At 41.3% G+C, this 13,317-nt stretch overlaps 1 protein-coding gene across 1 annotated transcript in view; it reads right to left on the reverse strand.

Moving 5' to 3' along the window:
* The window catches only part of LOC308087947 (protein unc-13 homolog B-like), a gene marked incomplete at its 5' end in the record, with an annotated part of 68,206 nt that overhangs the window by 25,827 nt on the left and 29,062 nt on the right, over positions 1 to 13,317 (reverse strand). Inside the window, 5 exons of the mRNA XM_080432202.1 lie at positions 7,983 to 8,060; positions 8,650 to 8,727; positions 9,395 to 9,538; positions 10,702 to 10,798; positions 11,114 to 11,240. Of these exons, the coding sequence (XP_080288328.1) occupies positions 7,983 to 8,060; positions 8,650 to 8,727; positions 9,395 to 9,538; positions 10,702 to 10,798; positions 11,114 to 11,240 (524 nt within the window). The remainder of the gene's footprint in view (positions 1 to 7,982; positions 8,061 to 8,649; positions 8,728 to 9,394; positions 9,539 to 10,701; positions 10,799 to 11,113; positions 11,241 to 13,317) is intronic.

Consider the following 13,317-nt stretch of genomic DNA (forward strand, 5'->3'; position numbering starts at 1 on the left):
TTTCTTTTATAATGATCGAAATCTGCAAAGTAACTAGTAACTAAGGATTTCAGATAATTGTCCTTTCCTCTGAGATGTAGTGGAGTAGAAGTTAAAGTATTAGGTTACATAACTACTGTACACGTACGCACGCACATACACACCTCCAGTATGCGCAAACTACACTACAATTAATTTCTCTCTCTCACACACACGCACACACACACACACACACACACACACACACACACACACACACACACACACACACACACACACACACACACACACACACACACACACACACACACACACACACACACACACACACACACACACACACATATATATATATGAAAGCGTGTACAGTGCACAACACAGCCAATGTTGAACACACACCTTATCCTTGGACTCAGACTAGCAATAAATAGAAAGAGCAAAAACATCAAGTTAATGAACAAGAAATAATGTTGTGCAAGTACAACCAAATGCTATAAAAGAGGTGTAGCCTACAACGGTCTCTAAAGGCTACATCTGGTACAGCGCTAGCTGCTAAGCATTCTACCACAGACGCCAAGTCCACTTCTTCATTTAAACAAACTACACATCCCTGTGTCTTTGCATTTTTGGAGCCTCCACTTCATGAATGAATCATTTGTGCTTCATAAAATAAAACAACGTAAAATGGACACAAACAGGGTCACTAATTGATGTACTATGAAACACAAAAATACAGCCAATTTAGGGCTGCTTGTTTTTCACCTCAGTGTGCCCACCATGGGCAGCTGTGCATATATACTGTATGTGCAGGGTTGGATTTGCTGGGGGGGGGATGAGGGAAAATCCATGCCTCTGCTTTTGATATCCCCCATCTGGTCATTCATTTTTAAACCGGGTGTCCCTATTATAGGCGATTTTTTAAAATGTGCCAAAAATAGCACAAAAAAAACAAACAACACAAGCCCACAAGCTTGTAGATCAGCTATTTGCTCTCTTTTTTCTTTTCTTTCTTTCTTTTTTTTACAAATCAAACCCTGGGTACACCAGTTCTTGCGCTGGGTCACATTTGGTCATGAAGTGGAGCAAACAAAACAGCCTTTGGAATAGACACAGAGGTGGAGAGTCTATACCGACTAAAGTCTTCTTTTGGATTTGTGAATAACATTTTGCACCATGTCTACTCAATAATGTGATATCACTGGACGAACGGCTCAGAGTTCTATATTCCATTCTACTATACACAGTCAAATCCTCCATTTGAACACATGTAACCAAATGGAGCTGTGAACACTCGGGATGTTACTGTCTGTCTACTGATGTTTATGGTCAGGAGTTAAGCCTAAGGCTCAGCACAATGCACAACACGAAGACAGACTGAAAACATGGACTAACCCAGGGGTTCCCAAACCGATTCAGCTCCAGACCCAAAAGAGACATTTGGTGTCTCCTCAGGACACAAACGTATAAATATACATTATGGATGAATTATTTTATATATATATATATATATATATATATTTTTTTTTTTAACTGATCCATAAAAATTGTTTCACGACCCATGCTGTGTTTGGGAAACACTGAACTAACCAGTTCACAGAGAGACACACCAGAATCTCCACTATCACAACACATAGCTATAGGAGGAGCTACACACACACACACGCATACGCACACGCACACGCCACACGCACAATACAACCTTTTTCTCTTTCTCCTTGTTGTCACACTGGGGAAGACAGGACAGGACAAAGATATCTGTGATTTAAACTCAGTAAATGCAAAACTGTGTACGAAACACAGTCTGCTGCGCTAAGTGCAAAAGCTTTTAATTGCATTTTATTGATTGACTGTTTAATGAGAAAAGAAAAGGGAAGAGTGGATAACTTGTATCACCTTGCTCGCTTGCTTCAACTGAGGGTTGGATATGAACATTAAATCGTAACAAAAGTCGTGAGAGCTTGAATGACTACAGCCTGAACGATCAGTTGGACCGATAGTGGATTTCTTGACTATGTTTGTGGTATCAGTATCTGCAATTATGCGGGCCGATGGTGTCTTGGTTTAACCACCTTCAATCTGGTGTTGTGATCAAAAAAATTATGGGTCACAAAAAATTATCAAAAGTTTGACAGAATCTTCAAAAATGTTCAAAAACATCTGATCTACAAGCTCCCAACGCAATGTGAGGCGTTGTGAGCTTACAGATCTGCTATTTTTGCAATATTTGAAAAAAAAAATGAAAAAAAATGAAATACAATGTTATTATTATTTATAATCGATTAAATCAATAAGATAGATGAACTGTTGCAACTGTACTCTCTCTGTTGCTCTGCCTTTGGTATAATCCCTTTTATGTGAAATGTTTGAGGCGGCCCGCTGCCATGGCGATAGCGGCAGACATTTGGAGAGCCCCCACTAGGAAGTTAAACAGTGTCTTGAGGCACCCCTCAGATTCAATTATCTGATGTCTCTCCATCAGTCTGTGAAGTACTTCAAAGCACAGTGATGCCGTTTTAGAGCCCTTGTACATCTGTTGAGAGCCGTTTGCGAGAACGCTGCACTCGTAGCTTTTATCGGCGATTACGTGTCGTGGCTTTTATGCTGCGTGCACCTAGCAGCCAGAAAGTGAGCCATTTGCAGTGAAAGTCAGCGACATGAATATCGTTGCTGTCGGGCAGAAACCTCTTATCTCCATATTTTAACTTATGTTTTTTTATAAATTAATGGCTTACTTTGTCATACTACAGTTTCACACATAAGTAGCAAAATGGCTGATCTACAAGCTCAAAACATGTCATGAAGTGACACGTTTTGAGCTTGTCGATTTGCTATTTTTGCTATTTATTCTTTTTTTAATTCTGAGAAGTGACAGTTTTGGACATATGTGGTCTCCACCTGACAGCGACGATATACAAACAGATGCCGACACTTGTCGCTACACGATGAGCTACTGTGCAAAAGCTACAAAAAAATGTTACGCTGACTTTTTTTCAGCACTTCAACGCAGCAAAGCGTCAATCCATCGTATGTTTTTGTTTTACAATTTCCACTCCCCCTTTACTCTCTACACAATTACTGCTTTTAATGGGGGGACTTGCCGTCAAACTGTCCCCTGTATCTTTTTAACTGAAGCTACGGAGGAAAGGATACTCGTATATAAAACAAATCAAGTGGTAGCTGGCTCACAGACACTGTACTAAAATGTCAGGATAAATATGACAAGCTGCACAGGACATTGTGTCTAGACCAGGGATCATATCCCATATCCCCCCGCTCACCTCGGAGCCTTCTGAGTCCGAGCAGCCAGACTGGTATTGTGTCGGAAAACAATCACAAAATGAGACAAAGTTATTACAGGACATTTGACATTTGAAGACAAGATAGAACTCATAAGAAAGCCCTAAGGGGCATGGCCTGCTGGCTTTGGCTGTTCTAAATACACGTCTATTAATGCAGGAAAACAGTAGTTCTCAACAGTGGTTAAACAATAACAATAATTGAACTCTTGAGAGCGAAAATTGAAACCAAATGGACCCGTAAGGATCCATTTGGTTTCATTTTACGCTCTCAAGAGAATTATTGTTAATCTGCATTACTTAATTTACAATAAGTTTACACAATTAGAGAATGTAGAAGAATTGTTATTTTGACTAAATCTTATCCAACGATAGCAAAATATTCGAAATCTTGGGTCTGAGAGGTTAAATCTCATCAAATGGTGGTCCGTGGCTCAAATGCCGAATAAATAATGGACCTTGATATGAAAAGGTTTGAAAACCACTGCAGCAAACGGTTTCCTCAGACAATGAAAGGCTTGAATGCAAGATGCATCGTCTTAATAATCTTGCTGCTCCGTAAAAAGTCTTCTTACTGTAGGTACTTGGAAAGCCACTAGCATCCCGTTTCTAAATGGTTTTCGACTGCACTAAAAATGAAATGAAAACACCAGCAAACCCAGCTGGTAAAATGTGTCACCTCCCCTCTTTTCTCTCACCTTGGAGTCCTCCGACTGGCGGACGCAAGAAACGAAAAGATGAGGATTTGAGAAAGAAAAAATAAAGAGTGGATTAGCAAACTGAAAAGGGATATTTTCTTCTTTTGCCTGACACTAAAGGGGAAATCCACCCATTTTCAATATTTAACTATGTCATTAATATAGCATAAAGGAGTTGTGTGGAAATAAGAAAAAATTAAAAAAAAAATTAACATTGCAAAAAAATGTAACATTGCAAAAAAATTAACATTGCAAATTACACCATGATGAGTCATCACAGTGTAATTTGCAATGTTAATTTTTTTGCAATGTTAAATTTTTTTGCAATGTTAATTTTTTTTTTAATTTTTTCTTATTTCCACACAACTCCTTTATGCTATATTAATGACATAGTTAAATATTGAAAATGGGTGGATTTCCCCTTTAATGAATGTGGTGTGCAGTGCTGATGCTAGCTCCTCTGCCGTGGTGGCCTACACTACAGTACCACTACCTACCATGTTATCCTCCCCTTCATTGTCTGTGATTGCCTGGTGACAATGGACGAAAGTAACAGAAATAAAGGGACGGGAGAAAGAAAAGTTAAGAACAGAACAACAAGACGGGGTCTAATAAAGACGGGGTTCATCATTAGACGCCGTCTGATGACAAAATAAAATTGAAATGTTTCAAAAAATATAAAACATAATATGTGGGGGAATAAAATGACTACAGTCAGAGAAATGAGAGCACACTATTGGAAAGTATGATTATGGTCAGTGTCACTGTCACATTGCACTGGAATCTGCTCAACCACTTAAAGGGAAACATGTAGTTCTTATTCGTTCTTCGTGAGACACTCACTATGGGATACGCTGTATCCCAGTGAGTGTCTCACTCCAGAACTAAAAGAACCGGGGTTACATACGTAACCTCTAGTTTACCTTCAAGACTAATTCGCACTTACATACACAACTCAACTGATTTTCAACTGGGGGGAAAATGGGCCATTCTTCAGTTTTTTTGTATTAACGTGAATACAAGTCTAAAGGGGGCAAATAGACAGACCCACCTCCTCATCAATATCCTCTGGTTCGTCTTCATTCTCAAGCTTGGGGGAGGGAAGCAGCACCAACAGAGCCAAGTGTTACACAAACTTCAGTGTATACATGTACAGTAGTACATACTGTAGGACACAGCACATGGGAAGGCACACTACAGTGGTGTTTTAGGAGTGAATACTGGTGAAGGTTTTTTATTTTTGCATTCTCACGCTCAGGCTGTATAACTACGGCGATGAGTTGGGCAACATCACACCAAGCGTCAGACGCGCGTTTTACGCGACAGGCTTTTCCTGTCGCGTCGCAAGTCGACGAGGACGACGTGGTTCACGAATCACGAAGCGGACATCGCGCCGCGTAACACGTGCCTCGCAGAGCTCAAGGGAGGGCCTCTGACGGCCCTCGTTTCAGAATGTTTTTGGTGGCGCGTCAACCGACCTATTACGAGGTGGGAGTGAGAACGCATGTCTGCACTCCACTGTCAACCCGTTAAGATCGGGTAAGCATCTGTGTCATTTTAGATGGGTTAGGGATTTTTTTTTTAATATTCAAAAATTGCAGATATACGTATGTTTGTAGATCTGCTATTTTTGAAAAAAAATTGTGCAAATCTTTGAATATATATATTTCTTAACACATTGACCGCCAGAGGTTAATCTCATAATGTACTCACCAGTGCCAACGTTTTATTGTTTTTTTTAGTTTTTTTCACGTTGCCATAGACCTCGTTAAAATCCTTAAGATTGAGCTCTGCACTGTTTGTAAACATCGCGGAGATCTCCCTGCGTGTACCAGTCCAAACCACGTGTCAAACGGGGCATCCATGTTGTAGTTAGAACGGTTTAGGTTAAACAGTGATCAGCGAGGAGAAAAACTACAATCAAAGAAAATGGCGTCTCAGTGTGCGCTTTAGAATGGAGTCCTATGGGATCGGCAAAACGTGATCCCGAATAATTCCATTTCCGGTGGTGTTACAATGAAATGTGCCGTACTAGAAAATTGAAAAAAGTTTTTTTTTTCGGAAAAAAAGGAAAAAGCACCACAGCCCGTAGGCTACGGGATCGGCGCTTTACAGTTGGATTTATCGGCCCGTAGGCTACGGGCCTGGCGGTGAGAGTGTTAAAGCGAACATTTTACGTCAAATCTTTGTTTCTGGGGATTCTACATAATGTCTTCTAAATCCTAACAGTTTTTTGAAAAGATCGTATGTTTCTATATCAATAGTACAATTTGAGTTAAAAATATTTGCTTTAAAAAAAAATATATATATATATTCAAAGTTTTGCACACATTATCACGATTTTTCTAAAAAATAACAGATCTACAAGCGCTATTTTTTGAATAGCCAAATAAATCAAAATGACACAGATGCTTTCCCGGTCTTAATGGATTAAGTCACGTGATGCGGGACTACCGGGAACGTTGAAAAGCGCTCGTCGGAACACAACGGTATAGACGTCACCCAACTCGACCTGAGACAGAGAACGTGCAGTGTTGATAGTTGTAAAGAGGATTGGGGGCGGGGCACTGTTGTTAAGATACTTGGGGCATGGTGGGGAGCAGAGGGAACGAAACAAAGGGGGATCCTGCAGGACAGAGTTATTGGGATCTAGGGAAGAACGTGGACTATAGACCTACCCTCTCCTCCTCATCAGTGAACTGTAGAGAAACACACACCAACTCAGAGGTTACTCACATCACTAAATGACCTGCTTTTCTATAGTATAGCACCTAATCCAAAGCACTTTACAATGTGCTTTACATTCACACACACACCGATGGCAGAGAAACCATGCAAGGCACCGATCTGCTGAGTCAACCATCACAACACTATTTGACAAACAACATAAAGGCACTCACTACTGTATGTTGACCATAGTTTGCACTCAAACAGCATAAAGGCACTCACTACTGTATGTTATGACCATAGTATGCACTCAAACAGCATAAAGGCACTCACTACTGTATGTTATGACCGTAGTATGCAGAGACGCCGCTTGACAGCTCGTCACATCGTGTGACAGCTGACGGAAAATGTCCCCCCCTTGGTTTTGCGCTTAACTCATTTTAAGATTTCTTTGGGCTATTCCAAAATAGCAGATATACAAGCTCATAGTGCGGCACCGAATGTCGCACTATGAGCTTGTAGATCTGCTTTTTTTTTTATTGTGAAAATATGTATCTTTTTTTAAGCGATTTCCTAAAACTCAAATCTTTGCTTCTGGGGATTCTACATATGTCTTCTAAATCCTAACAGTTTTTTTAAACTTATGTTGCTATAATATCAGAGGTTCTCAAACTTTTTTCATGTCAAGGACCCCCAAAATGTATTTGGCTTGCAAAATATTTTGTTCCAGGGACGCCCCAGAAGCACATATTGGAGTTAAAAATGTTCGCTTTAAATATATATATATATTTAAAGATTTGCACACATTTTAACGATAAAAAAAAAAAAGCAGATCTACAAGCGGTGCCGCACTATGAGCTTCTGCTATCTCCTATTTTTGAATAGGCAAAGAAATCTAAAATGACACAGATGCGTTCCCGGTCTTGGATGGATTAAACAAATGGAACCCCCATGACAACACAGTGACAAACGTGACAAAAGGCCCTCATACAGCTGTATATGACCAGCATGTGACATAATGTCACACAGGTGACGGCTGACTGGACCACATGGCGGCCCATGAATTAGTGGATTGGATTACTTTATCAAATCACACTGTATGAAAATGTTGTACACACAAGACTCCAAAGTATAGTGTATAGGACAAACTTCATCTGAGTGTCTGTCTGTCTGTCTGTCTGTCTGTCTGTCTGTCTGTCTGTCTGTCTGTCTGTCTGTCTGTCTGTCTGTCTGTGTGTCTGTGTGTCTGTGTGTCTGTGTGTCTGTCTGTGTGTCTGTGTGTCTGTGTGTCTGTGTGCGTGTGCGTGTGCGTGTGTGTGTGCGTGAGTGCGTTTAAGCTCACCTGCTTGGCTCCCATGGACTCAAACATCTTCTCCAATAAGACCCTCATCTGCTGAATGTTGTTCATCAGCACACACGGCTACAGGAGAGAGAAAGAGAGGGGGGGCGGGGGGGGGGGTTAAGCTGTATTAGATAGAAAGAAATGATTGATCTTGATCTTATTAACCACTTTAGATTAGGTATCTGTTATTCTTTAACCCATTCAATACGGGAACGCATCAACTTAATGTCTTCTTAATCCTAACAGTTTTCTGAGAATACTTTGTTGCTATAATATCAGTGGTTCTCAAATTTTTTCAAGTCAAGGACCCCCAAAAATATATGTATTTGGCCGCGGACACCCATCTGAAAAATATGTTGTTCCAGGGACCCCCAGAAGCAAAGATTTGAGTAAAAAATATTCCCTTTAAAAATATATATTTTCATAGATTTGCAAAAATGTTCACGATTTCTCAAAATAAATAGCAGATCTACAAGCTCATAGCGCGGCACTCGGTGCCGTGCTATGAGCTTGTATATCTGCTATTTTTGAATAGCCAAAGTATAAAATAATGGTTATACCTCAAATCTAAAATGACACAGACGTGTTCCCAGATTGAATGGGCTAAGTCCATAAATCTATTATTTTGATTAACTGTACAGACTATCCTCTCACAGAAACCACTCACAATCTTCTCCTTCTCACAGTAGGAGGGAAAGGTCTTGGCCAGCAGAGTGCAGTATTGCAGCAGCACTTTTGAGATGGTCTGTGGACGCAAGAAAGCATACGGTTACATTTAGCTTGCCGTCGGGCAAAAACCTCTTATCTCCATATTCTAACTTTTTGTGTGTTTTTTTTTTTTAAATGAACGCCCTTCTTGATCATACTACAGCGTCACACAAAAGCATCAAAATTAGCAGATCCACAAGATTGAATTTGAATCCTGAAAAGTAACAGTTTGGGATTTCCACAGAGACAATTTGTAAAGTAACAAATGGATGGATTTTTTACTGTGTATGCGAGTCTGCCTGCTTGCTAGGGCTGGACAATTAACCAAAAATATATTGTAAATATATTAGAACCTCTAACTGATATAATTTTGCTCAGTTAGGTTAATCGAATTTGAGAAGCAGTGAAAAGAAATATCATATCGACGAATCGACATGAAAAAAAATATATATATTTTTTCGACTAAATCGATCAGTCTGATTAACCACTTAAGCCCTGCATTATACTTCAATGTTCAACGGTGGCGCGCAAAAACAGCCGATCTACAAGCTCACAATGTGTTGCATCGCGACGCGTTGTCAGCGTTGCAATTTTCACTTTGTTCATTAATCGTAAAAGTTAAAAATAAATGTTGATAATTGATTTGAAGTCATATCGCCCCCCCCCCCCCCCAGCCCTAGTGCGTGCATGCAGGGTGACCTCACCTTGGCGAAGCGCCTGTTGTAGTGCGTGACCACGGCGGGGTCGGGACACTCCAGCTTCTTGATGATCTCGAAGCTCTGGTTGAGCTGCGTGAAGACGTCCACCACGGAGCTGGAGAACAGGGCGTGCTCCGACGTCTGCTGGAACTGGAGGCGGTCGGAGGGACACGTTTTAGAAACCCTCTCCACCACACTCACCGCCAAAGGGGAGAATTCTCCCCTTTTCAGTCAATGGTGTTTACCGCCAAAGGGGAGAATTCTCCCCTTTAAAAAATATATATATATTTTGTTTTTGAATTTCTAGAAGGTTTCTCTAATTTTTGAGTATAATTGTTTTTCCGTTATTCACAACAAATTAAAAAAAAAAAAAAAAAAAAAAAATCCATTCACTTCAATGTCAAAAAATAAATGGACAAATAATTCAATTTTTTTTCTATAAAAAAATGATTAAAAACCCTGGCAGTGGGTGAGTGCATTATGAATAAACTCTGGCAGTCAATGTGTTAACACATTGAGTGGCAAAAACGACTATAGTCGTTTTTTTCAAATCCAACCGTCGAGTGCCAAAATCGACAAATAGTCGTTTTTTTTTTATCGTCGAGTGCCAAAATCGACTATAGTCGTTTTTTTTTTCCCCCACAAGGGCCACTCTCACGCAAATTAGGAATGATCCTAGGATCAAGTTGAAGGGCGGTGAGGCAGGCGGGCGCGGTCCCGTGAAATTCTCGCGCGTGTGCTCGTTCGTGCACACGCGCGCGGGCAGGCAAGTGGTGGATTGTGGTGAGCTTTTCTTTTTTCCCCGCACCAAGCAGGAGGACAAAACAAAAATGATCACGGCGCGATCGCCGCTGATCCGAGCGGTAACGCCCGCATGGACCGCTTTTTTTCTTTGCCAGACCCAGGGGGTCAGGCCTACATGAGGCTTTGTCGGTCCCTCTTTCATCCATATATGCTTATATGGTGCTTATATGGACAAAGAGGGACCTGTTTACATGTCCCTCTTTGATTGGCCAAGCTTAGCGTGACGTATGCTTTTCACCTATATGTACTAGGAATCTATTCTGGGTCTGGCAGAACCAGGTCTCCTGGTCTTGTTTGAATAACACATCATTTCGTTTTAGTCTTATTTTAGTCATATGAAATTGTTTAGTCTTACTCTAGTCTTAATCGACCCGTAAGGGTCCATTTGGACCCCTGGGTGGTCCCTGGACCCAACGTTGAGAAACAGCATAATTGCCGAGACCAAAGACAAGCAATGGCCGATAGATATATCAGGCCAGACAGATAGAGGGCCAGACTCCATCACTCACCCCCTCTCGCTTGTCTCTCTCCAGCGCTCCATGCATGAACTCCAGGGACACGTCTTCATTCTCAGCCAGCCAGGCCAGGACAAACTGCAGGAACCACCTGATGGGGAGAGAGACAGACAGACAGACAGACAGACAGACAGACAGACAGACAGACAGACAGACAGACAGACAGACAGACAGACAGACAGACAGACAGACAGACAGACAGACAGACAGACAGACAGACAGACAGACAGACAGACAGACAGACAGACAGACAGACAGACAGACAGAATTAAGGAGTGGGAGGGGGGGGGGGCACAAAGAACAACAATTCAAGGAGTGTGTGTGTGTGTGTGTGTGTGTGTGTGTGTGTGTGTGTGTGTGTGTGTGTGTGTGTGTGTGTGTGTGTGTGTGTGTGTGTGTCTCTTACGCGGGGTACTCTGGCACAGTGTCAGCGAAGGCAGGCAGGTCTCTGACATATTCATTGTACAGCCACTTGACCTTGAAGTGCAGGTTCATGTAGTCAGCCGTCTTACACAGCCTCTGCTTCTCATGCTCTGTGGACACGGACACACACACACGTACACGCGCACACACACACACACACACACATAAAGTAAGCACCAATTTTTTTCCATGCAAATATCAAAGTGAAAGTCTCTCTGTGGGTTTTATAAACATTTAACCAATGAAAAGGAGTCCCTGAAACTTGTGATACTATAACTCCAGTGTCCAAGGGGCCTCTGGGAGGTCAAGGCTCCCTGGAGGTCAGGGCTCTTGGTCTAACCATGGTGGTGAAAGGCTAATACAGCTGGTATAAAGTTTTTGATATGGCGAGCATGCACAATGATCATTAGTTCTGAACTTAAGATAAGATCAATCTCTTTTGATCAAAATGCTGGGGCTATAGCAGCAACAGCAGTAAGAAGGATGAAGCACAGGAGAGGTTAAAGGTCAAGTAAAGTAAAGTAAAGTAAAGTAAAGTAAAGTAAAGTAAAGTAAAGTAAAGTAAAGTAAGGTAAAGTAAAGTAAAGTAAAGTAAAGTAAAGTAAAGTAAAGTAAAGTAAAGTAAAATAAAAGTTTCGATACTGGCACGAGATATCTGCAATGGGTCTCTGAATTCATGTTTAATTAAGCTTATAAACAGCGAATATATGAATGGATATACATTAGCATGTGGTGACTGGTAGTCTGGTTGTGCTAACATAATGCTAATAATGTGAATTCATAATACACCACCGCTCCATTATGTTCTAGATAAAACACTTACAGTAATGCACTCTCGGTTTAGATTGATCGTTTACTGTCCTCAAAATTCAATCAAACCTCAAACACTCTCTCTCTCTCTCTCTCTCTATCTCTCTCTATCGCTCTCACGCACGCACGCGCACGCACACACACATACACACGACACAGACACTTCTTACCGCCTTCAAAGTCTATTCTGCGGATGCGGAAGGTAGTGGGAGCTGAGATGACAACATAACAGAAGAGAGAATGAATGAAGATGGACACACACAAAAAAAGATTCAAACAAAGAAGAGGAAGGGAAGCAGAGATAAAGGACAAACAAGAGTGTTTTAACATGCAGAACGTGTATATTGTGTGTGTGTGTGTGTGTGTGTGTGTGTGTGTGTGTGTGTGTGTGTGTGTGTGTGTGTGTGTGTGTGTGTGTGTGTGTGTGTGTGTGTGTGTGCGTGTGCGTGTGTGTGTGTGTGTGGTTTGTGTCAAGAAATAGGACTTTATTGGTCAGCAAACTCACTACAATTCTCTGTAACTTAATATTTTCTACTTACTATTAATAAGGGGTAATATTACATTTGACCAGAACTCTAGAGGGCATGAACACAAAAAACAAGCCAACACAAGAAGCTCTGCTTGAGCTAAACATAGACCACAATTTAACTTTGTTTATCATTCTCAGCGCAAACCGAGAGAGAGCTGGTCGCTGATTATCCTGGATTACGTGCTTGTTTTCACAGAAAATTAGAAGGGAACGGAATAACAATTCCACGTGCCGTTTATGGCTGTCCTGCATACCCTTTTTGTCCTTTGGATAGTCTGTGCACTTTCCGTAGGAGTATTTGAGTAGTCGTTCTGATTGATTAGCCAATGAATACAAATCAAAGGCTCTTTGCAAATGAGAGCATTTTCACAGAGTGCCTTCACTCGATAGTGAAGGAACAGAAAATGCGACACTCGATGCGTCTCGCTCTGCAATGTGTCAAGAAGCATTTGGTACCCATCATGTGGGCAATCTCTGTCTGTCTGTCTGTCTGTCTGTCTGTCTGTCTGTCTGTCTGTCTCTCTGTCTCTCTGTCTCTCTGTCTGTCTCTCTGTCTCTCTGTCTGTCTCTCTCTCTCTCTCTCTCTGTGTCTCTCTCTCTCTCTCTCTCTCTCTCTCTCTCTCTCTCTCTCTCTCTCTCTCTCTCTCTCTCTCTCTCTCTCTCTCTCTCTCTCTCTCTCTCTCTCTCTCTCTCTCTCTCTCTCTCTCTCTCTCTCTCTCTCTCTCTCTCTTGTGAGTGTGCCAAGGACCCCCAAAATGTTTTGTGCCATGGACCCCCAGAAGAGAAGATTTATGCTTAAAACTAAATTAATGATTCAAAAGTTTCCAAACATTTTCAATATTTTCAAA

This window comes from Gymnoscopelus braueri, assembly GCF_963280865.1.
Source record: "Gymnoscopelus braueri genome assembly, chromosome: 7".
Lineage (NCBI taxonomy): Eukaryota > Metazoa > Chordata > Actinopteri > Myctophiformes > Myctophidae > Gymnoscopelus > Gymnoscopelus braueri.